At 38.6% G+C, this 26,434-nt stretch overlaps 2 protein-coding genes across 2 annotated transcripts in view; one reads left to right on the top strand and one right to left on the bottom strand.

The window, feature by feature from the left end:
* Positions 1-275: 275 nt before the first annotated feature.
* Positions 276-15,714, top strand: THBS1 (thrombospondin 1). Its single transcript, XM_052695434.1, has 22 exons — positions 276-410; positions 509-599; positions 1,143-1,720; positions 2,255-2,330; positions 2,561-2,757; positions 2,940-3,065; positions 4,568-4,661; positions 5,543-5,716; positions 6,073-6,249; positions 6,594-6,767; positions 6,939-7,066; positions 7,173-7,325; positions 7,818-8,036; positions 8,462-8,569; positions 8,897-9,056; positions 9,434-9,552; positions 10,788-11,022; positions 11,385-11,612; positions 11,746-12,017; positions 12,379-12,476; positions 12,581-12,720; positions 13,386-15,714. The coding sequence occupies exons 2-22, from the start codon at positions 524-526 to the stop codon at positions 13,391-13,393; spliced, it is 3,540 nt and encodes a 1,179-aa protein (XP_052551394.1). The 5' UTR covers positions 276-410; positions 509-523; the 3' UTR covers positions 13,394-15,714.
* Positions 15,715-20,006: 4,292 nt separating this feature from the next.
* The window catches only part of FSIP1 (fibrous sheath interacting protein 1), a 73,689-nt gene continuing 67,261 nt past the window's right edge, over positions 20,007-26,434 (bottom strand). The window contains exons 11-12 of the mRNA XM_052695451.1: positions 23,277-23,823; positions 20,007-20,466 (exon numbers count right to left, since the gene is read on the bottom strand). Of these exons, the coding sequence (XP_052551411.1) occupies positions 20,444-20,466; positions 23,277-23,823 (570 nt within the window). The 3' untranslated portion in view covers positions 20,007-20,443. The remainder of the gene's footprint in view (positions 20,467-23,276; positions 23,824-26,434) is intronic.

Here is a 26,434-nt window from a genome sequence, read left to right as displayed (position 1 = left end):
TGGGCGCCGGGACTCGCCATAGAAGGACGAGCGCCGCCGACACCGCTCGCGGGGCGCCCCCAAGCGGCGCTTCCGGCAGGTCCGCGGCCGCCGCGCGCCACCCGGCGCGCGGCTCGGCACGCGGCCCCGCCCCCGACCTGCGGCGGCCGCTCTGTGGAACGCCGTCTGCGACCGTTGCGCGTCTCGCGCACGCCTCCCGCTTCCTGCCCCGCCGCCGCCGATTGGCCCGCCGCGCGCCCAGGAATGCGAGCGACCCTTTAAAGGTGCGCGCGGCGCCCGGCATCTGCAGAGCACCGGGCAGCGCCGACCCCTGCTGTACAGCGCGCCGCTCTCTGCGCCGAGGCGCCGCCGCGCTCCCCGGAGGATATCGCTCGCCCGTAGCGGGAGCTGCTCGCCCGCTCTCCCTGCAGGTAAGTGCTGATGCGGTTCCCGCCGTCCCGGGACACCCGTCCCGTCGCGCCGAGCGGCGGGGCAGCTCTGTGACCTTTTCCTTTGTGGCCGTTCCCAGGTCGGTCAGAGGCAGATGCTCGCCATGGGGCCAGCCGCTGTTCTCGTTCTTCTCCTGGTGCTCGGCGGCCCGGAAGCCAAACGCACGGCAGGTAAGGGCCGGCGCGGGCGGGGTCGGCTGGAGCGCGCCTTGGGTGGCTATGGGGCTCCGAGGGGCAGAACGCCACGGCTCGGCGAACGAGAGACTTTAAGCAGAGCGGTAGTTAGTTACGGAACTTCGGCGTGGAATTCCTGCAGCCTTCAAAAGTAGAAGCTCTCGAGCATCTCGCCCACCCGATGCCCCCGCAGGGGGTTGCTGTCCCTTCTCCGGGCGGCTGCTGTGAGAGCCTTGCGGTGTGCCGTGCCTCTGCCGTTTCTCGTCCGTCAGAGCCTAATGAGGTGTCAGCGTGCCTCTACCTCGGTGTCACTCAGCGGGTACCCGGCGCTCCCGTGCCTCCTGGCTCCTTCACAAGAATGTGCGCGGAGTGCCGCACGCAGCTCCCGGTGGGACTGCCTTGCCTCGAGAGCTGCTGCCCGTGCTCTGCGTACCTTGTAGTGCCAACATCGCTAGTCAGTGTGTTAAGCCCTGAGAGATGTATGGTTTCGCAGCCTTTTCTTCTCCGTGGCTTACGGTGGATACTCTGGTCTCTCTGCAGAGTCCCGGGGTGATGATGACAGCGTCTTTGATCTCTTTGAACTCGCTGGCTTGATTCGCAAGGGAGCTGGGCGCCGGGCACCTGGGGTGCACCTGGTGAAGGGGCCGGAGTCCTCCAGCCCTGCTTACCGCATTGAAGATGCCAGTCGCATCCCTGCTGTCCCTGACTCCAAGTTCCAAGACTTGCTAGATATCATCCATGCTGAGAAGGGCTTCATCCTTCTGGCCACTCTCCGGCAAGCCAAGAAGAGCAGAGGCACGCTGCTGGCTGTGGAACGGAAAGACGGCTCTGGTCATGTCTTCAGTCTAGTTTCAAACGGCAAGGCAGGCACCTTGGACCTGAGCCTCTCTGGTGACGGCAAGCAGCAGCTGGTGTCTGTAGAGGATGCTTTGTTAGCTACAGGACACTGGAAGAACATCACCTTGTTTGTGCAAGAAGACCGGGCTCAGCTTTATGTGGGGTGTGAGAAAATGGAGAATGCTGAACTGGACATTCCCATTCAAAACATTTTCACCAGGGACCTGGCCAGCAGTGCCAGGCTCCGTATTGCCAAAGGGGGAGTCAATGACAACTTCCAGGTAAGATTTTTCCTTGCATTTTTGTGTATTATTTTCAGTCATACACCTCGAAAGTACATTATTCAACCAACTTAAACAGCTAGAAAATTGTAGGAAACGGGAGAAAAGATTCTGCTTCTGTACATCTCATGTGGACCACCTCTGAATTTACTAACCTCTATCAATGCAGCTTGAAGTGTGAAGCATTAGATTTGCGGGGAGAACTTTATGCAGCAGTAGATCCCAAAGCTTCTGGACAGGTGGTTGTAGTTTGATTGCTCAACTTATTATACAAGACTGAGAAACTGATGCTTTTTTCCTTTCCTGCCTGGCGAATTGCCGGGTCTTTGTGGTCAAGACTGAGAATGTTAGGAAGCAGGGCTTGCTCTCACTCAGGAGAATAAATTAACATGTTTCACCTTGCCATCTGTCTGTTGTGAAATTACTTGTGATGAACTTAGGTGAACTTTATTGTCTACAGGCTCTCTCCATGCAAGTTACCCTTCTTTCCCTTGCAGTTGTTGCAGGTAGCTGCAATTCTTTCTTTTTCCACAGGGACTGTTGCAGAATGTACGGTTCGTGTTCGGAACAACTCTGGAAACTATTCTGAGGAACAAAGGCTGCTCCAGCTGTAAGTCTGCAATCTTCTGAATCCAATGATCTATTAAGTACGTTAGAAAGACAAGCTGAAACAGAACTCAGAAGTATGCTGACATTCAAATCTACATTGCATAAGAAATAATATTTCTGGACATATTCTAGTGAATCTGGTGGTAGCTGTGTAACAAGTCCTACCCAGGAATTATAAATCTATGTGGCAAAAAAATGCATTTACTTTATGTAAACTTTCTTGTCTCTTAGCTACTAGTGCAATCATTACTTTGGACAACCCCATGAATGGTTCCAGCCCAGCTATCCGCACCAATTACATTGGCCATAAAACAAAGGACATTCAAGCAGTCTGTGGCTTTTCTTGTGATGAACTAACTAACATGTTTGTAGAACTGCAAGGGCTACGGTCCATGGTTACAACACTTCAAGACAGAGTTCGCAAAGTGGTAAGTGTTTGCTATACTCACAGTATGTCTTATCTGTCACTTAAAGAAGTGTAAGTTGTCCTTTGAGCTTGGATAAACGGTAATAACTTCACTCTTGCTATGAATTTGTGGAAGTGTTTTTCCTGTGTTAACTTCTAAATATCATCTCTCTGCTGCCCTCCCCCTGACACCTGCCATTTAAGACTGAAGAAAATGAACTGATTGCCAAAGTGGTTCAGATCACTCCTGGAGTATGCATTCATAATGGGATCTTGCACAAAAATAAGGAAGAGTGGACTATTGACAGCTGCACTGAATGTACTTGCCAGGTAAGATTCTTTGCATTCATAAGTTCTCTGCATATAAATTCATGACTTCAAATTAACAGATAATTCTAAATGACGTTCTTTGTTTGAACAAATCCTACACAGAATGGGGCCTGTCATACCCAGAGAAAGTATTCAGCTTGTCTTTTTTACCCATTAAATCTCTTATATGACTACAACTTTTGTATAGTATTACTGCAGCAGTAATTTAGAATTACACTAAATGCATTTTTAATATCTGTATGAGAGTGACATTCAATTTCAGAATTTGGGGAATACCTCTGCTTTCTATGTAATCTATGTGCACATCTACAAGTCAGTATTAAAAGACCAAACAGTATTACCATATTTCCTCCCCAAAATACTTGAAATGGATATTCTATCCTCAGTGAACCTCATCCTGGCTTACCAGAAAAGATTCTAGTCCTCAGTAAAGGCTCTTAAACTTACACCTTTTTTCATTATATAATGAAGGCTTCTATGTCCTGTAGGCTTTTAACAGATCACATGCAACAGAAACTTTTTTTCCAGATTTCAATTGAGCTCTGTAAATCTAGGGTATCCTGACAAGATATTCATTATTTGTTCTGCTTTAATACTTAAAGTATATATAAGCAAAACATTTCAGAGTATCAGTCTACCAAAGAGTGTCTGATCTTTCTTGCCTCTGTTTAGAAGCCAAAGGCTGAGTATCTGTAGATGTGCAGTACAGGGCAACTCACAAAAATCTGCATTTGTTTCTGTAGCTTTCTATCTCCAGTCTTGCATGCAGCATGTGATACTGTGACTTCTGCCTTTGCTCATCTTCCCACCAACCCTCTTATTCAATGTTATCCGTATCTGCCTTAATATAGTCATTTGCTTGGGGAAAAAGAGGGCTTGTAAGGGTTATCACAAGGGCATTCTTTGGACAAAGCTACTGCCTTCAAGAAACAAAACTACAGACTACACTTCATCTTTCATTGAGATTGGAGATGGGTGTTCTTGCCCTGCCTGCTTGGCTTAAAGATCAAAGACCTTTAAGTATAAGTTATAAATTTTTAAGGCTCCTCAGCCAAGTCCACTGAACTCATTTTATGTTCACCATGTAATCAGCTTAAATCCGTATTAACAGAAAAGCTGACTTCTTGGTTCTTTCCCTTGAAGTCTGAACGTATACTTTGGGAATCGTACAGCATTAGTTCTTTACTCAATCCTTTACTCTAGCCTGTTTCTAGTAGTCATCCTTGACCAATTTATTCAAAACAAAACTGCTTAACTGAGAAGGAAATAGTATGGATGGATGGTAGGAATGAGGTGAAGATGGAGTAAGAATAGCTGGAAGGAACTACTCTTGAATTGTATCAGCTCTAAATACAAGGTTTTCTACTTTAGATGTGCTAGGTGAGCCTTTAAGTGCTGCACAAAGGGCCTCTTTATCATCTGACTTTATCAGCTGTGAGTTTAGACTCCAGAGGTATGCTTTATATCCTGCTTGCTTACTGAATGCTTTCAATTCTTTACAGAACTCTGCCACTATATGCCGGAAAGTGTCTTGCCCTCTCATGCCTTGTTCCAATGCCACTGTGCCTGATGGGGAGTGCTGCCCCCGATGCTGGCGTAAGTACTTAGAAATATCTTAACACCTCTCTACAGTCAGTAGACATGCACTGCTCTATGTATCTGTGTATAGAAGACAACTGGATAGTCTGCATCTTTAAATTAAAACTCAAATGTCTATCCTCTGTTAAATAGCTTATAGCAATAGAAACATGTTATATTAATTTCCAGTTGCCACTTAAATAAGGAATTGCTACTGTCCTATTGAAAATTACAATGCTTCAGAGTGGTTTTGGATGTCACTGCATTTCTGTAGGGAAAGAAGGAGTTTAGGGATACATTGGATCACTATAATTAAGAGAAGAAAAACGGAGCTCTGAAATCCAAAGAATACAACACATAAATATGTGCAGGCAGAACAAGTTTTTGAGGGGTATTAGATGCTCCAGTGTATTGTATTCACCAGTAAATATGTTTCAATAGTGCATGCGTTCCACATCTCAGCAAATTAAAATATATCAGCCAGCAACATTGCTTCTCTTTATCTGCAGAGCAGCTATGAACCAAGCATATTTATAAAAATGTTTAAATGGGTTTCTGGACAATAATACTTCTAGTTATCAATGCTGATTAAACTTGAGTTTTCTTAGAAACCTTGCTGATTGTGAACTAGGGTAGTGTCTAATCTAAGTGCATCTCTGAATTCATTCTTATTATGTAAAGCCACCTGAAGTAACTTAGGTAATGCGAGCACTGAAATGTTTGAGTTCTCAACCTCTACCTTGTACAAGAAAGGGAAATGCATGTAGATTTTGAGGGCAGTTGTGTGGAGCTTTTTCTTATGGTAAAGAAAAAGCAAGGGAAAGGATGGGGAAAGGAATACGGAAAATACATACTTGGCATCTTATTTGGGGCTATAACAGAGCTGTGCACCTTTACAGCTAGCGACTATGCAGATGATGGATGGTCTCCTTGGTCTGAATGGACTTCATGTTCGGTGACCTGTGGGAATGGAATTCAGCAGAGAGGGCGTTCCTGTGACAGTCTCAACAACCGCTGTGAAGGGTCTTCTGTGCAAACTCGGACTTGCCACCTTCAAGAGTGTGATAAGAGATGTAAGTATTTAATCCATTCATCCTGGTAATAAAACATGGGCCACTTCTATTGACTTAGTATTAACAGCAAAGTTTATCTTGTTACTCTGTCACTGAACTGGAGTGCTGGCTTTAAGTACTTATATTTAACAAGTAAAACGGAGCAGATAGTTGATCCACTAAATAAACATGTTTGGATTGTGCTCCCAGATAAAAAATTGACACTAGTTTAGCTGTACAGTTTCTCTAGCAATAGAACAACTTGATCTATGATTGTATTAAGGTACAGAGAATTTCTAATACAATTCTATGTTCTAAGTGCTTTAAGCTGAAGTCTGGTTTTCAAAAACTCTACTAACAGATATCTCTTTCTGTAGTTAAACAAGATGGTGGTTGGAGCCACTGGTCACCGTGGTCATCATGTTCAGTCACTTGTGGTATGGGCATGATCACTAGAATTCGTCTCTGCAACTCTCCAGTACCACAGCTGAATGGCAAGCCTTGTGAGGGTGAAGCAAGAGAAACCAAGCCCTGCCAGAAAGATCCTTGCCCAAGTAAGTGTGTCCAAGTGCTAGCTACTATTCACTAGTTTAAACTATGAACTTCACAAATAAGAAGCTGCCATATAATGGACTTCTAGTAGTCTTCTATCTTTAAACGTTGGTACAGGCTTGGTAAAATCTCATAGTTCAGTTTTATAGAAAATGGTTCAATTTTGTTTAGCAGTTGTGATCTGAGTTTTCTATGGAGCTTATTAGTTAGGGCTGCCATTCTGTGAATTAGGTCAGAACAATGTCTCAAGTACTCTTGCTATGGGAGAAACATCCCTTAGTTTGAAAATAGTAACTTTTACTGAACTAGAAGCCATACAAGTGCCCTAATTTCTATTTCTCTTTAGTTAATGGCAACTGGGGACCATGGTCTCCATGGGATGCTTGCACGGTAACATGTGGAGGAGGACTTCAGAAACGCAGCCGTCTCTGCAATAATCCTGAGCCTCAATATGGTGGGAAGACTTGTGTAGGTGAAGCTAAAGGAACTCAGGTCTGCAATAAACAGGACTGTCCAGTTGGTGAGTATTCCATTTCCATAATCATCTAAGGCTGTGGTCAGTCTTGAGTTGGCTTAAAAAAAAATATGGCCTATGTCTTTAAAACCACAGTGCTTAAACATTGAACTAGCATATTAGCAAAACACTGTATGGCAGCAGCATCCCTCATCTTAACTCTCATTTGTTTCTCAGATGGGTGTTTGTCTAATCCCTGCTTTGCGGGAACTACATGTACAAGCTCCCCTGATGGATCTTGGAAGTGCGGTGCCTGTCCTGCTGGCTACCATGGCGATGGTATCCACTGCCAAGATATTGATGAGGTAGGAAGACTAGAAAAGTTTGTGACTTGAAAGGGAGAAGAAAATGGGAAGGGAAGCAATACTAGTGCTTTAATACACTGTTTTATCTTAAACTCTTGCATTTCAGTGTAAAGAAGTTCCTGATGCCTGCTTTGTCTTCAATGGAGTACACAGGTGTGAGAATACTGAACCTGGATACAACTGTCTGCCTTGTCCACCACGTTTCACTGGGTCACAGCCATTTGGTCGCAGTGTTGAGGATGCCATGGCAAACAAACAGGTATTGTCAACCTAAGAGCTGTGCTGGATTATCAAACCATACAAAGTTGCTGTTGCAAACAGTGGAAAGCAACTATGCATTTCAGGGAAGATGGATTTTGGTACATCATCTGTAATTCAAAACAGTAATTAATTAATGCTTCTCCTGTTGGAGTGCAGTATGAATTAGAAAATGTCCTCTCCAGTAATAGAGAATTATGACATTGCAGATAATTTTAAGAGTAATTTAGTAAGTATTAATTTGCAGTAGAGCAGTACATACCTTGAAGGTGCATTGTTCCACTAGAACATAAGAGCTTTGAACAAGAGAAACAGTGCAAGACAGGTACTGGAGTTATGAAGTGCAGAGAAAATAATGTATTAGTTTTTTTTTCTTTCCTTATTGAAACATCTGTGATGAAAATAGGCATGGATTCTTTGCCTTGTTAGAATCTCTGGGTAAAAATTTGTGATAAAAAGATGTCTCCAGTGGATTTACTTTGTGTTCTTCCAGGTCTGCAAGCCCCGTAATCCATGCACAGATGGAACACACGATTGCAACAAGAATGCCAAATGCAATTACCTTGGCCACTTCAGTGACCCGATGTATCGCTGTGAATGTAAACCAGGCTATGCAGGCAATGGTATAATCTGTGGAGAAGATACTGACTTGGATGGATGGCCAAATGAGAACCTTGTCTGTGTTGCCAATGCCACTTACCACTGTAAAAAAGTATGTTTATCTAATATTCCTCTAAAACACGTCTGAATGAATGCTTCTGTAAAAATAATTTAGGTTTAAGGTATAAATCTAATAAATCTAGTATCTATTTAGTTAGAGCTGTTACAACTAATAAGATATCCTTCTATTGTTAGGAGGTTTTTTAGTGTTGCTTTAATCATCTCTACAACATGGGAGGTGGGGTGGGGAAAGATGCCTTGTACAAGTGTTATAAATATTCTAGGAGTAATCTAGTTCTATCACATAGATCAGCTTTGATCTGATAAATACGGTTAACTAAAATGAAGAGACTTCAGTAAAATAACACTTAACTGGTTTTGATATTTTTGATTTTTGCATAATGATTATATCTGCTAAAATCCGTATTGTGCTCAAGCCAGGAGTAAGTAAAAATATGTACTTTATCCATGCTATAGGATAACTGCCCCAATCTCCCCAACTCTGGGCAGGAAGACTATGATAAAGATGGGATTGGTGATGCTTGTGATAATGATGATGACGATGATGGTATTCCTGATGACCGGGTAAGACAACAGAAAAGAACAGCATTTTAGAATGTAGCTCTCCTGTTCCTTCTCCTACGGCCTTAATATGGAATTGCTGGCACTGACAGCTACCCTAGAAACCTTCAGATATAACCATGCAGACTAACCTTCTGTAGCTAGTGAGCTTGAAAAATGAATCTTCATTATTAGTCAACTATTCCCACTGTTGAATAAGCAGTTGTGTGTTTTGACATAAAAGCATTCAAGTTCTGTCTGCTTTCCTGTCTGCTGTTCCATTCAGATCCTGCTCATGCTGCTGTATGTTTAATTAGACTGTTTTTAAATCTTGACTTTTTTCTCTTGCAGGACAACTGCCCATTCATCTACAACCCACAGCAGTATGACTATGACAGGGATGATGTTGGTGACCGTTGTGATAACTGCCCCTACAATCACAATCCTGATCAGACTGACACTGACAACAATGGAGAAGGAGATGCATGTGCAGTGGATATTGATGGAGATGGTAGGCGTCCTCTGATTACACCTTTCCACTGCTCATCAGATAGGCCAAATGTATACAATGGTACCACTGGTTTCATACCAGAAATTTATATTTGAACACACAAAACCCCATCTCTGATGTTTTCAGGATATAAAGACTATTAAAGTAGCACTTGAAGCTAATGGAAATATACATTTGGGTACAGTTAAATTTTAGCTCTGTTCTTATTTCCTGTAAGAACAGAGGCTAGCAATGTAGTCAGGTTTCAATCAGATGCTTTTCAAAAGGCTTACAAAATGTTATCAAGCATTATCAAAAAGTGTGTGGTGACTCTGTATGCTTCTTTGAAGCATTTGGATATTCTGACTTGCATTTACAAAACAATCTTAATGTTGCAGGTGTCCTCAATGAAAGGGACAACTGCCAATATGTCTACAATGTAGACCAGAGGGACACAGACTTGGATGGTGTTGGAGATCAGTGTGATAACTGCCCACTGGAACATAATCCTGACCAGGTAGAGGATTTCTATTATACAAATAGAATATTGTTGATGTAGGCTACAATACACAAGATATTATACCCAAATGTAACTTGAGTTGATGTACTATTCTCATTAATTTGCCAAACAGTGTCAGTATTAGTTTTTCACAGTTCAAACACTGGCAAGGTAATGTTCCAAAAATGAATTCTAGAGAGGATCCATGAGACTATCACATGTACAACTCTCCTTTTGTCAGCTGCACTGACCCTCACTGTAACAATATGGAATACCTGGGAGCATTTTATGAAATCAAGATTGGAAGGGAATATATTTTCAGTAGCTTAATGTATATGTAGCCCATAACACGTGCAGGATGCTAATAGTACAGAAATTCTTAATTATTGATGGCTCTGTAAATCACAATGAACTGCAGTGCTTGGCTGCTTCAAAGAAAGCCTAGTTCACCTTTTCCTAAAATAGAAGCAACAGCCCAAAGTCTTAAACATGCTTTCAGGACTTGCAGGATATACTACACATTAAATGTGCTAGGAGTAATTAACTGATCAGCTATTAAATAGTACTTGCACTTCAATTTAAACAATCTCTTTATAATCTGTGTCCTTCAATCCAAACCAGTCACTTTTTTTTTTTTTTAATAAAAAAAGTTATATTTTTCTACCAGTAAAGGCATCACAACTTTTCCCTAGGGAAAAAGAGTATGATACTCTTTAAATTTCCCCCCCCCCTCCCCCCGCTAAAATTTAGGAGTCCAGCCTCTCATACAACTTACTACATCAAAATTAAAGACAAAAGTAGGTAAAGCTTGTGCTGTCCCACCAAGTACAAGGCTGTAAGATGAATTGATTCAGGAAGGTAACTGGAATGACTGAAGAGTTAGAAAACGGGTTGCAAGTCAGGAGAACTTAGTTTAGTACTGTCATGTAGCCTAAAAACAGTGTTACTTGAAGGATTTAAACTGAGACTATAAACCTTCTTACTCTTATTTGTCATTTGCTTAACTGCTTTCTCATCTCAGGGTGGAAGGTGACCTCTTGCTTTCTGCCCCATGATTTACAGATAATGTCTCTTAACATTCTAAAATCTTCTGTAATACTTCCATTTTAGCTCTTACTAAACTAAAGAAATCCCAATTCTAGCTACTAAGGCTCATAATCCAGATGCTTTACATGGCTTTTAAAATGTTCTTTATTTTCCTTTTTTTGTTTTTTTTTTTTGTTTTGTTTTGGTTTTTGGTTTTTTTCTTTTAGGAAGACACAGACTCTGACCGTATAGGTGATGAGTGTGACAACAACCAGGACATAGATGAAGATGGTCATCAAAATAATCTTGATAACTGCCCTTATGTGCCCAATGCCAATCAAGCTGATCATGACAAGGATGGGAAAGGTGATGCCTGTGACCACGATGATGACAATGATGGTATTCCTGATGACAAAGACAACTGCAGATTAGTTGCCAACCCAGATCAAGCAGATTCTGATGGTAAGATGACCAGTATCATAGTAACACTTCAAGAGTATCTTGTAACTGTTTGAGATTTTTTTTTTATGCTATTGAGGGTTGGAAAAAAAGTCAAAGTAAAAAGATAATCTGCACTAATGTTAGTGTTCCTTGGGAGTAGAGAATAAAAAGACCACGTATTAAACTGTCTTCATACACTTAGCAATATCAGGCTGGAGCAAAAGGGACAGTTCCAGCTTCTGTAGTGTCTGCCAGCAGTACCTGGGCAGTCAGAGCTCTGCAGTAAGGTTTTCACCTCCTAAATAGTAAGACTTGAAACTATACTGGCAAACAACAACCCATGTCTGATTGCTCAGAATAGTGAAATTACTTCTGTCCTCCAGGTGATGGACGTGGAGATGCTTGCAAAGATGACTTTGACCAAGACAGCGTGCCAGACATTGATGACATCTGTCCTGAAAATGTGGAAATCAGTGAGACTGACTTCCGAAGGTTTCAGATGATTCCCTTGGATCCAAAAGGAACATCCCAAAATGATCCAAACTGGGTTGTACGTCACCAGGGTAAAGAACTGGTTCAGACAGTCAACTGTGACCCTGGCCTTGCAGTTGGTAAGGAGAATGCTAACTCTTAGAGGCACTACAGTGTTTGAGGGCAGAGGTGGGATGGAAACTGAGAAATTGCTAAGAAATTGTTTAAAAGTCTAAGCAACATCTTAATCTTCCTCTTCTAATGCCCACATAGGTTTTGATGAATTCAATGCTGTGGACTTCAGTGGCACCTTCTTTATCAATACAGAAAGGGATGATGATTATGCTGGCTTTGTATTTGGCTACCAATCTAGCAGTCGTTTCTATGTTGTCATGTGGAAGCAGATTACTCAGTCTTACTGGGACTCCACACCAACCAAAGCTCAAGGCTACTCAGGTCTGTCCATCAAGGTTGTGAATTCCACCACAGGTCCAGGAGAACACCTTCGTAATGCACTGTGGCACACAGGAAACACACCTGGCCAGGTAAAGGTCACACTGATAACCTTTGCTTCTGCACTGCTTACTGCACTGTAAGGCATATTGTTTTTCCAAAAAATTAGATATGTTCAGGAATCTACACACTGCTCAGATAGGATAGCTGCCTCGGCAAAGACAAATAACAGTTTAATAATGAATAGGCAAGTAAGCTTCTCAGCAGCAGTGAATCAATTGTTTCTGGACTACAGGAGAAAACTTTGTTTACATATTTAAAAGCTATCAAAAGAGCCCATTACAGAGCCTAATGGTGAACTTCAAGCATTTGTTACTCATAAAGAGACCTGCATATCAAAATAATGGTTATCTTATTTCAGACCTTCTGGTTAACTGAACTGTTCTTTTGTAGGTGAGAACTCTGTGGCATGACCCTCGTCACATAGGCTGGAAAGACTTCACTGCATACAGATGGCGTCTTAGCCATAGACCAAAGACTGGCTACATCAGGTGAGCATTATCCTTTTAAGTAGTTGTCCCAAAGAAACCACATGTCTATAAAAATAAACCTAACAGTAGTTCATATCTGACAAGATTATACTGTATCTTTGTAGAGTTGTAATGTATGAAGGGAAGAAAATCATGGCAGACTCAGGACCAATCTATGATAAAACTTATGCTGGTGGTCGTCTAGGATTATTTGTCTTCTCTCAAGAAATGGTGTTCTTCTCAGATCTTAAATATGAATGCAGAGGTAAGGAAAACTTTTTATTGAAGATGCCCTATATAAAAGAATTGGTTCAAGAAAAATAGGACAGGTTTTTAGAAAGTAGCTAAAAGGGAAAGTTCATCTATCATTTTACATGGCTTCATCTCAAGCATGTTTCCCAGACAGAAATGGGACACGTTTTCAATTACACTATTCACAATTAAAAAGTTTGAAAATACAAAATCTTAGGAATACCTGCATCTTGCTTGTTCAAAGCATCAGGAGTTCATGTTAAGATAGCTCTTTTCTGGAACTGAAATTTTTAAAGAAGTTTTGTAGAATGAATCAATACAGATGACAAACTGCAAGGTGAAAATGCAAATACTAACCAGCAAAAATAGTGTCTGATATGCAAAGGACTGACTTAATAAAAATAAGCAAAGTACAGTCTACACACAGCCCTCTGATCTTGCAGTTCAGTGTGATATGTGCATGTGACCAAGTTCCAAGTTGACCTACTTTGCTTCAAATTATGACTTTGTTAGGTAATGATTACATGAACTAGAGTCTAAATTTTAACTCCAGAAAGTGCTGAAGTACTTCATTCTTTAATTTCTAGACATGTTTGTAGGGAACATATGGATAATGTCTTAGATACAATCAATCATACATAACAGAAATACCTTATCTTAATTCTCTCTTTTTCACAGATCCATAATCCCAAGGTTACTGGATTCAGAGACTATTTCAAAATGCTGGTATTGCACCTTCTGAAACATTTAGCCTTACAAATCCTGGGACCATTATATTATTCCTTCCTTTCTTCCTCCTGCATAAATGTGGACTCGAAACATTACCTGCCTCAAGAGAATGGTTTTGAGAGAATAGAAGTGAAACTTGCATCTGACCTCTGAAATGGAAGGAAACAAATGTCTTGCAAATAAGAATTGTCTTCACTGAAAATGCACACTTCTTTCAGTCAAAGACATTTGTTTATTTATCACAGTGCATTGTCACTGCCTCTAACTGGAGGTCCCATGGAGTAGCATTTTGTAAAAAGAACATCTCTGGATGTGCTGTGGACTACTTAAACTGAAGACCTTTCATTGTGTGGGGAAAGGGATTTTGGGTGGGAGGGTGAACTCTCAAATCTTTTCTTCATGGGGGGAGTGGAGTTTTGTTTTGTTTTTAGTGGGGTTTCTGCTACCTTGGTTTACATCCACTTAACTTGCAGAAATTATCCTTTTGTATGTTGCATCTTTTTAGATGAAAATAATCCTTGACTTTGTGGTGAGCTAGATCAGCTGTTCTATAACACAGGACAAAACATATCCTAAAACCCCTCTCTATGAAGGGAGGAGGGAAAGGAGGATGCCATTGGCACACTGGATCACACCAGCTTTGGTAGAACTTGGATTTACTACAAGATTCTGTTTCCTGCTTAGATGCAGATCTTTCTTACCTTTTTAAATATTTTCTTTCAGCTGTGGTGTGAAAACACCACCATCTCAACTCGCACTGTGCTGTCCTTCAGGAAGAAACCAGCATGTGCTTCATATTTTATGGTTAGCTTCGTATTTTATGGTTAAAAAGGCACAAAATACAACAGTAATAAAAACATTCCTTTTCTACATGCCATAGATGCTTTAAGGCCCTCGCTTCAGAGGGGAGGGGAAGGGGCTTGTAGATAAAATACTGAAATTGTAAAATATTTATTTTTAACTATCCTTGATATTGCAATGACTGAGAAATTATTGTTTTTGTTGTTTTTTTTTTTAAAGAAATGCATCAAGACTATCCACCATTATTACAAGTCTTCATGACTCTAGGATTGTAAATACAGATTATTTATTAACTCTGTTCTGTAGTGAAACTAGAGGGTTTTTTGTTAAGTGAAATCTTGTCTGGAGCAGATAGTGGTGATGTATTAGTTACAAAGAGCAATTTTCCCATAATGGCTTTGAGGCACAGGGAAAAGCAGCAGGGTGGGGAATGGAATGTTTGTTTTTCTCAGTCTGAGCTCAGCATTGGCTTTTCCTTTCTTTGTGCAAGGCAGTTGGTTGCCTGGCAGGCAGCTGTTCTGCAGTATTAAAACTCAAGTCCTGTTAGAGGGGAGCAGTTCCTGTCTCATCCATAGAGCTAGGGCTGAGGGACTGTCATTTAGCGTTATAGAAGTTTAGTGCTGTGAAATGTCAGCAGTGCTTTACCACTGGTCAGCAGGACTGACTTTCAAGCGGAATAACCGGCCCAGAGGAGGTGGCAGAAAGACAGAATGCCTACAGACAGTAATCATCCAGTCTTGCTATTTATGTCACTGCACACAAATTATTGGAACTAGCAATGTGCAGCTACAAAAGAAGGAATTCTTCACAGCCTAGACAGAATTTCAGGAGCTCCTTGCAGAAAAGGGAGAGGGCTTGATGTACACGAACAGGGGCAGTAATCTTATACCTATATCATTTCTTTGTCTTTTCAAAAAAGGAAAAGAAACAGTGAAAGTTTTACGTACAAATATTACCTCATTATTGTGTGACTGAGAAAAACCTTTGGATTAAGCAGAGTTCAAATGTCTAACAAACTTTAAAGCTACTGTAGTTCTGAAGAGTTAATGCTGTACATAGTCAAAAATTCATTGCGGAAAAATATATTCCCAGTAAGGAAATAGCATTGGAAAAAAATGTCAAATACGATTTATAATATTGTTATATTTTTTTCTTGACATCCTGTATACCATTGCTTGTGTTTTTTTATAAATTATTTTTCTCATTGCCATTGTAATAGGTAATCACATAATTGTGTAGATATGCTATTTAAATAATTTATCATGAAATGCTACCTGTAGAGTTAGTATTTCTATTTTTATAAAATATTTGCACACTGAACTGAAGTTTTTTGCTTCCTTCTTCCCCATGTTTTTTCTAGTGTTATTTTCTAAGAACCTGCTTTTTTGTAAACATTTTTAACCATTTTCCATTTAAAAGTTATGTAAGATGTACAATAGAACTTCTTACAGAGAACAATAAATCACCATGGACACTTGCTCCTGTGTCACTTACTTTTGTTCATGCTTTGTACTATTTCTGCAGCTCCCAGTTATGCTAATATCTGTTACCTGTGTCAAATTGGGCTTCAAATTAACACCTCAATAATCTCCCCACTGAAACTGTAACAAGATGGAGCGTGCAGGATGTTTCAGCCCAAGCATAACAACTTGTCCACTTGAAGGCATTTTTGTAGTTAAGGGGCAGTAGCTCAATTCAGTCTTAAAGGCATGATTGTGGACTCTCTAAGCAAAGTCATAGCCCTAGGGCCTTGATAAAGCCACAAGGGGAAAACAACCTCTGAGGGATTTTAATCATATACTCCTCCCTAGCCAGGCCTGCCTCATGCTTTTCTTCCACATGAAAAGAGACATCAGGATAAACAGCTGCAGAGGCAGATGCCTGTTTAAGTCTTCCACCCAGACTGCTGCTGTAGTCAAAAAGCTAGTGATGTGGCACCATCTCAACTAGAAGCAGTACAACCAGCTTCTCAGTCCTTCCTTGTAGCAGTGGTTTGTCTCATGAGCTCTCAAAAAAAAAAAAAAAAAAAAAAACCATGAATTTTCCTGAGCTCAATTCTACTCGTACACTATATCAGCAGCGTTTCAGTAAATATCTTGTCACCATATTTTATCGCTGTTATTCTTGGCAGCCAATTCCAATGACCTTCTCTCAACCCAAGCCAGCCTTTCATGCTAATTTATTACAAGCATTTACACAATATACATTAGTGTAGTGTCTGAATTAGAGATTATGCGTGTCTTAAAGACATGCCCTATGTTTTCTGCTAACACTTAGGTTAAGTGTGCCCACTTGTTGCTTGGAGAATGTGAATGTAAGAGGCCACAAGAAGCTAAAACTGAGACTAGGTAGAGCATTTGCCCAAGAAACAACTAAGAATGTTTTGATGCTACAGTGAAGACTGTAATACAGTAATTAGCTGATTTTAAGCCCAAACGCATTTCAGAAAGAAACTATGAGACTATAAAAAGAGAGCATCTTAATACATCCTTCATAAGGTGATACCTAGTTCTTCATCTTTTCTACAAGTGAAGGAATAGGCGCACAAAGCTGTACAAATAGGCAGTTAGAAAGAGGCAAAAAAGGAGAGCTGTTTAGAGAGAAGTGCAGCAGGCAAAGGTCTTAAAGATCAATAAAATCTTCTACAGGAAACCCACAAAAATAGACAAGTATCCCAGAGAAACTCAGATTTTCAAATCGATACAAATTCTAGGAAGCCACCATTTGTCTTTAATTTTTCAACATTCGAGTTCAAGAACTGCTTGATTAGGCAACAAGCACAAGAGCTGAACTGAAAACTGCTTAGATACAGTGTCAGTCTGCCTGGATGACTCCACTCCCAGAGTGAAATGGAGAGGCAATTTCAGTGCTATTGTAAAATTAGGGTAGAATGCCTCTGGCAGTACCCTTCCCACCAAAGCTATGCATACCAAATACACAAAGCAAACAATAGGAAAATAATGGCATAGGATGGCATTTCCACAAGAACACAGCAAAGACAGCACATTTTTAAGTAGGGGTGGGGAAGAATTCTAAGTCCACAATATTTACTATTACTTGAAGAATATGTCAAAATTAGTCACGTACTTTAGCACTCCATAAATTAATATACACTCACAGCATCCCAGTTTGTTGTAGGGTTTTTTTCAAAACATACTAGGTACTGCAGATTCAATTGCAAGCAGAAAGTATTTCACATAGACTTAAATGGCAGGAAGCCTTTTATTCTTAATACTGCACCTGGATTGCAGCCAATCCCTAACTGAAATGTATAATTGGATAACTGTCGGTTATGGCTTTAGTAGTATTCCAGTGTTTCTGTTTTGTTTATAAAGGAAACCATTTTCCTGACCTCTAAATCTAGCTGCAAATAAAGAAAGCAATAATTTTGAAAATTTGAAAAAGAAAAAAATAAATGTTGTTACTTTTCCTAGGTCTCAAGAACTTTCATAATTTAACAAGTTCCCAGGCAGCTGCCAAAGCACCTTGTCTCCTGCACCCATCAAACAGCACGATGCCCAAAGGTAGGCAAGACTCCTTTCAAATCAAAACTATTGCTCTTTAAGTCATCCCACTCACATATAGATATTTCTAATATACATATTATATGTGTATAAGTCACAAAAATGAATCACCCTTATTTTTCTTCTTCAGAAGAAAACACTTTGGAGTTTGTTATTTAAAAGCACAAACCATGCAAAACTGAAACACACACATCACAGTACACAGTGTGCCGGCTACCAAAACCACCAGCACTATACATATGCATAATCCTGAGGAGATTCAGTGACAATAGGAGAATAGTTTGGCCCTATAGCACTGAGCAAATCAAGACAAGCAACCAAAACCATCCTTTCATGGTTTTTTTCCCCACAAGTATTACATTTTTTGGAACAAAATTATTTACCTTGTGCTGTAAAATCTCAGTAGGAAATAACACAGAGTATAAAACAGTACAAATCTGTGCACACAGAACTTATTCTGCAGAATAAAACAGGCCAAAAAGTCTGAAGGACCAGGTCAAAAACCATGAATTCTCCTGGGCTCAACTTTGCTTTGACTCATATTGGTGCTGTTTCAGCAATGATCTCATTGCTATATTTTATCTCTATTATATTATACTTCTTATCAGTGAACTTACATCCTATAGTTTAACATAAAACTAGAAAGAAAAAAAAAGGAATTTATATTTCACTTCTAACATCAAGCATGAAACACCATCTTTCCAAAGAACTCATGTGCAATACAATGGCAGGGTAACCAAGCACAGGTAAATAGGGAATTGTTACGCCATCAATAAGTGTAATTGCAGATTTCCTATCAGAATATACGCATCAGACATCATTCAGAATATTGTGCTCACCCCTGAAATGTCAGATGTGAACAGAATCTGTATTCATGGCTCCAAGGATAATGAAGTGACAATGCTCTTCCTCAAGGATGCCTGGAGAAGCTTTTTTGTAACAGTGAGAGATTTAAGACAACAAAATATACACTAGAAAAGAAAGAACAAATCATTTCTCTTAACATATATTGTAGGTATTCTACATATAAAATTGAAACAGAACTTAGTTTTCCTCAAAAATTATCCTAGCCTTTTAATACTATTTTAAGGAGGATTCTATAAAACACGAACTCCATGCGAAAATGGATTGTGATAAGTTTACAGCCAGAGGACAGCCCTGCTATCCTCTACTGAAAAAAGTTTGCGGGTATTGTTTTGATTATATTTATGGTACAAAAAATAAACTTCGGCATAGGTAGGTTTATAATTTTTAACTATAAGAAATACAGTTAGTTAAGTAAAATTGCAAAGCTCTATGAGATCCGCTTAAAGCAATCCTTCCATAAAGAGCAAGAGGACAGTGCAGAATACTCATTATCCATGTGCTTGTTGCTATTGCTGCAACACAAGTAAAATCATTAGAAAGTAGAACACCATATAGTACATGGTAATCACAAAGTAAATTACATTTCTAGTTAAAAGAAAGTAGGTTAGATTCTGAATGATCACCACTGATATAGGAACACAAGTCCACTTAGACTGGCAATTTCACAAATGAGATTAAAATCTTGGTCAGTATGTGCACTGATTTAAACATTTAGATTAACTCCAATATGCTATAATGCAGCCATTGTATATTTTATATTGTATTCATAAATCTGTCCTTGCTGAATATTAAATGGCTAATATTGTAACTTAGGAAGAATTTTTCCTTTCTGTCAGATGAGACCTCATCAACAGGAAAATCTATGGGAGTACTTTTGCTAAAATATCTCCTCCTCCAAAAAAATACCTTTAAAAGAGAACCTTTAATATCTTCTTATTCTAATGTAATAGAGCATAACATGAGAAACTAACCACCAGCTCACAATATTTATGTATTAAATACAAGAGAAATAGTAGTTAAGGAGTAGACAAGCAAAATGTTGTAATGAGTTGTTATTATTATCTCATACACAAATGAGCTGTACCACCCTCACCCCAGCCAGCCATTGCTGCAAGGCTTCACATTCTAGTCACTGTCGGGCACACTTTAAATCCCTTCACTTCTAGTCACACCAAGCTTCCCAAAGTGGCTGCCATCTTTCCCCACTTCATTACTTTTCTGAATAAGAGGATATGCCTGTTTGCCACACAGTTTCAACTCTGCAGGACCACTGCACAAACACAGCTGAACAGACTGGTCCCAACCCTGATCCAGCAGAGGAGCAGTTCAAGTCCTTACCTACAGTCAGCGCAACATCCAGCAGATAGGCACTGGGTGCTTGTGTCATTCACTCAGGCAGGGCTCACAGGCAATAAACTGTACTGAGATCACTGAGACCAGGTTCAAGCTGACTTCATGCAAACAGTACATCGTGTGTAAGGAAAACAACAACAAACTATTCTATATATTTTACACCTACTTGCATATCTATCAGATAGATAGATACACAAAATCATATGTACAACTATTATGCACGTGTATAATTATTTATTATACTCTCATGAAATTTAATGAAGTGCAAGATTATATACTTTGAAATCAAACTGCAACAATATACGATAATAATTTTCTCTTAAGAATTGATTATGTCATGGAAAAGTTTTCAGTGAGAATTAATTCCCTCTGGAGTATCTGAAATGAATGAAAATATTACTGGTGGAAGTCTAATGACATATTTAGAAAAGCTGTGTGCTGAAGCAAATGGTCACTTTCTCCTCAACTTTCAATCTTCGTATCATCTGTAAAAAAGAAAGTCACATGAGTTGCTGAAAGCACAATATTATTCATAACAGGAAGAAGCAGTGAGTAAGATCTACTTAAAATTTCTTACAAAAAAAAAGCATACTTAACAATGTTAGTAATTATGTTTTCCTTAAGATGTATATATGACGTATTACAGTAAACCTGTATCACAGACTATACTATTATAGAGACTGTGAAACCAAATTGTGATAAATCAGTTTTACACAAATACGATTTTTATTTGCTTACACATCATGAACCAGGTGCAGAAAGCCAGACAATCCAACCACCTACAGAACATTATTCATATACGGGTACAAATCTTTTAGAACTACTATTGGAACAGAGCTCTGTATCCATGTACTTTTCTTAAAAACAAACCTGACATGTTTCATAATTTCATCTGAAAGTGAATTTGCTTTAAATTGGACTCCATTGGGATCTCCATTTCTCAATACAATTAGCACATGTAATCCTAACTAAATTAATAATAGAAGGTTTATCTGTGGAATACACTAGGCAACTGCACCAACTTGATAAGCATACAACTTCCCTGTTATGGCCATGAATAACTGTATAAGATGGAACTGTGTTGCCCTTGTCGAAAACAAATAATGTAATTCTGTGGAAAGGCAGAATTCATGGTGGGTTTTTTTGTTTTTTTTTTTTTTTTCTTTAAATCTTTACATTTCCTTATGGGCAGTACATTGAGAAAAAATAGTAAGAATAGGATGCTATTCAAATGTTAGTTTTGGATATATATTTTAGAGTTAGACTAAATATTAACTGAATATAATAAACCTGAACAAAATTTAAACTTAAACTTACAGATAACTGCAAGATATTTACCAGTAATGTAATAACAATTACAAAGCTATGGAGTGTGTTTTATTTTGCATGCACTTTTGTTCCTCCAAAGACTACTCCTGTTCACACCATTTTTAAAAATCAGCCTCAGACACAATCACTCAATGTCTGATGAGTTGACAACATCTATAAGGAATTTCCCTTGGTTTCATTTCTAAGTTTTCATTGAAAACGAAAGATTCAGAGAGAATTCTGAAATTGTGAACAGGTTGAAAAATGGCCATTTAGCAAGGATATTTACTAACCACACAGTGAGATCTACATGGTTGAAGGTTATGCAGCCACTACAAAAATTGATAATTAAAACACCTTATTGCAGTGCTCTGACACAGCATATGATTATGATTCAAGTATTTTTAAAGTCACTTTAAAGACTCTTACACTTTCACAATGAGATATTCATGCAGAAAACTACTAATAGCACATGCTTTGCTGAAATCTCCTTTCCCTCTAGTGCAATAAAATTATCTCATATTGACTATGTCTATAACAACAGCATAAGCAGTTACCTACTCATTTCACTATACACTGGCTACAGTGCAGGACATTTTGCTTGAATTAACATACATAACATCTTAAAACATCTTAAGAACAAAAGATAGTGGACGGCTCTAATTTGTCTCTGACTGTACTACCTTTATTCAGACTAAGTGAAAAAGAACTTTAATTCATGTTAGAGCAGCAGGTTAAGCATGAGTTTTTCTCACTGTTGACTGCTTGAGAAACAAGACTGTATCTAGTCACTTCACTCCTGCATCAGATGAAGCTGCCCCTGGCACAGGCGCTTCTCTTTGATTCTCATGACCACCACCCGTCTGCCCTCTAGGGCAGGCCAGCTTTTTCTCTGTCTCCACTTAGCAGATGCTCGCATCTGCATTAAGGGTGAGGTTAATAATGCAATGTTAGCTGAAAACTAACCGATCCCAAATAATTGCTTTCTGTATTTTCTTTCTGTTGAAGCTACAGCCTAAATATCATTACAGACAAATATTGGGTAATTATAGCAGATGGGTCTGGAAACTAAGTAAGCCTGGCAGCATAAAATCAGCAATAACAAGTTTTCTTATTTCCTGGTAGGTGGAATCACTTTTTGTAAAGATACTACCATTCCCCTCACTGTAGAAACTGTTGTGATAATAAGTAGCAATAACACAGCTAAGAAGTATCAAGATGCTCTTCTAAACTTCCACTGAAAGGGAAGGGGAAAAAAACTTTCCGCAAATTCTGAAGATACCAGTACAATAAAGATCTATTCTGACAATTTATTAATTTAAAATACAATTAAACCGTAGATCAAAAGCAGCTTCGTACAGTCACAGTTTTATGAAAGAAATGGAAGATATGCTAGATGTACTCACTTTCAATCTGGCTTATTTAAACAGTTTGTTTTCCGGAAAGAAAAGTGATGTTATACAACAAATGATACAGATGTATCCAAAATCTTCTTCACCAGATAGGGTGAACTTAATCTTTGCTAGAAAAACTCTATTTTTCTTTGCTGAATTAGAAGTAGTTTAAAAATTATGTATTATTTACTCTTTCTGATATTTTCTATACATAAATTTGAAATGAATTTGTTATTTTTAATATAACTAAGTCAAGCTTTTTTCTATACTCCAGTGTTTATTAAAAACAGGGAGAATAATTTCTCTCCACAGAACAGTGAACATGTTTTCCTACTACCAGGAAGATAAAAAGTGTAAGCATACCATTTTCCAGTTGAGAGAACTGATCACCATCATTACTGTATTTCAGTTCTAATCTCACAGCCAGTTACTGTGAGGGGAAGAATCTTGATAAACATTCTGTTATTTAGCATTTGTTATTTTTGGCCCTACCATAATAGCCAATGCATATTGGTGCATACCTTTGGTGAGAACCTGCTTGTTTCTTTCATCACAATCAAAAGCCTATTCTAAAAGATTGTTAAGGGTCTCACCTCCTTTGGTTTGCAGTGGTATGCTGAGAATGTCAGGCTCTGTGGATGGCTCATTGTTCATGCTGATGCAGTATAATGGTTCACCCAAGAAAGAAGGTTTCTTCAGCCTTTCAGTGTCCAGTGCTCTTGACATAAAGTAACCTTCAGTAATACTCTTATCTCTCATCTTCTGTAAACCTTCTAGGTCATCAGGTTCCTCTGTTTGGGCCAGTGAATCCTTTGATAAGTGACTATCAGCCAATGCTTTGCTGATATAGTAGCTAGGGATTTCACTCTCAGCATTAACACATAAGCTTTTGTCTTCAAGTCCAGCCTTTTCCAGAGCTGTTAACATCCCTACAATATGGCCTTCAACTAACATTTTGGAAAGAGTAGATGTGGAGTGAAGAATGGAGTCTTGACTTGTGTAACAAGGGGGACTTAATCCACAAGAAAGAGATTCCTGAGACTCTGGCATGGAAACGTTGCTTATTGTTCTCTGAGGCTGCATACATTCTTCCAGAAGGGTTTTAAGCTGCTCTTCAGAGAGGCCCGTTTTCTCTTCAATCTGAAAAAAAAAAAAAAAAACTTTCTTCTGTTAAAATGCAATTAGTGAAAAGAAGTACCATAAAACAATTTGAGATACAAAAGCACTGGCAGAAGTCTTAAGTTTATACCAATGTTTTTTTAATTCAAACTGAATTTAAATATACATTTACATAACTGCTTAGTTTATGTAATATCTCCTCTAGGTTCTAGATAGATTAGGTGTTGAAATTTAGGAAAGAAGGCTGATATCCAAAAGGCAGCAAGAGGCCCTTAATTTTGCCAAGAGTCTTCTGCAAAATATCACTGGTTTATTTTTCATATATTTTGGTTTGTTATGTATACATGCAGACACACACGTGCATCTGTGAAAGCAAAACAACACATTGCTAAAAGTCTAAAAAAAAGTCATTGCTAAAAGACTATATGGGCAATACTGCACATTTCTTAAAGCTCAATATTGAAGATTATGACTGATATTACTGGTATGGTGAAGAACAGGGAAGGGCATTTTGTTTACCAAGTTTTGCAATGAGAGGTTCTAGCCTTTGAAATTTTTAACACACCCTGGTAATAGAGAAGAAAAATACTACCTGACAATTTCAAGCTGATAATGAAAACTCAAAACATATTCTAGTTACACATATAATACATCTGCCCACAAAATATGTGATATACAAAATAAAATCATATATTTATATGAAAATATTATAAACACATAGATTGCTCCAAAAGTAATGCTATTTCCATGGAAAATACAACTAATCCAAAGAGCATAGTAACACTATTTATTAGAGCAAATACTCAGCTACAAAATAATGTCTTTCAACATAGTCACCACTGTTAGCTGATCTGCGCATTTGTGCAAATGTCAATGGGTGCAATTTTTTCTGCATGGAGGAATTCAATTCCACATATTTGCTTTATACATACTTCCTGTCAGACACCATTTTATCAGACTGCCCCTTTACTGCCATCTGTCACACAATAACAAAATGTAATGGAATATTGGGAGGGAAGGTTCAACCTTTTCTGCCGTACCATCATCTGCCTTTGACATCATGGGCCAATATAATGAAACAGGAGGCATTATTTTCAGAGCAGCCTCTGTAATTTGCAATATCAAATGGAAAAGTTGCTCTCTACAAACAAAAGCTTGGTTTTACCCAAAGTCCAAGAGACAGGCTCAGCTGACAGTCTGATAATCTCCCTGTAGCTGTCCTCATCCATGTCAAATAATAACTTTATTCATTTATGATCACTACACATAACTGGAACTGCTGTCATTTCAGAGGAAAGATCAGTATCAGATCTCTAGCTGAGTTTTCATCCTGAAGTCTCTTATTCATGTACATACATGATATGACTCTGATCACAACCAGATGAGATCACAGCCTGAGTAGCACAATGATGTCTGGATTATGTGTGAAAACTACTTGTTCATGAATGAGGGGAGATTTCTGTCTGGAAGAAAATACTATTTCTTTGTTAAAGGAAGCGTTATGAGAAAATGCATCAGGAAGACGTTTCATGTTACTTTCAATCATCATAATGTATTAAAATATACACACATTAGTGATATCTAAGAATGAGTACTATATATTGATTACTGTACAGTTCAGGCACTGGTTTTTGCATTTACATACTTTATGTGTTTTATAGATTTGTTCAGCCTTATTTTTCTATTAGTTTTTTCCTATATAATGCAATTCCATTCACAACGTCATTTTGAGTTCACTTAGAGAACTTAAGAGTACCGTATTAAAGAAACAGAGATATTAAGGGCCTTTAAATAATAACAAAAAGCCTCAAAAGACCATTGTATGTAATTAGCTCTATATAAATGAACATAAAATCAGTAATCATACAGAGATTCAGTTAAACTTGATGTCAGTCAATATACTTTTGATAACTAAAATCAAACCACAACCTTTAGCAGTGAACACTTTATCAGAGAAACAAAAAAAACCTCTTCAAACTCTTCTATTAGGCTTTAAATTTTAATCCTAGTGAAGAAAATACTAATGAAAAATATATCAGAGAGGGAAAATCAAAACGTGAAAAATCAAAAGTTAAATATGTAATTTTTAAAATATTCCACTGTCAACCTAATCTACTAGCATGTTGAATTTCTTAGATTTCTTGAGGGAGTATTTTAACTTGCAGACAATGTATGCTTACAAAACAGTTATTGTTGGAATGGAATTTCCGTGAAAACAGATGCATTCATTCAGGTATAGAACCACAGTATAAAGCACTACTGAAGCACAGCTACATCTAGGGTATTATCACACAACAGAATATTATGCTATGTAAACATAACTCTATTTATATCAGAGAATATTCTCACATCTGGAAATCCACATGGATTTCCACATGTTTTTGAGTGGTTCTATACTAACATATTTCAAAGTTCTTGGCCAAGACCATTTGGAGTTAATTTTATGTTAATGACCAGGAAATTCAATCACTGCAGAAATAAACTCTGCATCTGGTGAAAAAGAATAAGCATAGAATGAACACAATTAGAGAGATTGTCTTCTTCTACCTTTCTTTTATTTTTTTTTCTCCCACTACCCCCAGCTCAGTTATCTGTAATCTTCTTTTCCTTGGACAAATTTCTTTTTCCTTTT

This window comes from Tympanuchus pallidicinctus, unplaced genomic scaffold (assembly GCF_026119805.1).
Source record: "Tympanuchus pallidicinctus isolate F22 unplaced genomic scaffold, pur_lepc_1.0 scaffold3, whole genome shotgun sequence".
In the NCBI taxonomy this organism is placed as follows: Eukaryota; Metazoa; Chordata; class Aves; order Galliformes; family Phasianidae; genus Tympanuchus; species Tympanuchus pallidicinctus.
Note: the sequence above shows the minus strand (reverse complement) of the source record. Positions and strands in the feature narration are given on the sequence as shown.

Coding starts and splice junctions, on each gene's coding strand:
- THBS1 (XM_052695434.1), top strand. CDS start 524: ATGCTCGCCATGGGGCCAGCCGCTGTTCTCGTTCTTCTCCTGGTGCTC. Junction 12,018..12,378: donor CAGGAAACACACCTGGCCAG/GTAAAGGTCACA, acceptor GTTCTTTTGTAG/GTGAGAACTCTGTGGCATGA. Junction 12,477..12,580: donor CCAAAGACTGGCTACATCAG/GTGAGCATTATC, acceptor GTATCTTTGTAG/AGTTGTAATGTATGAAGGGA.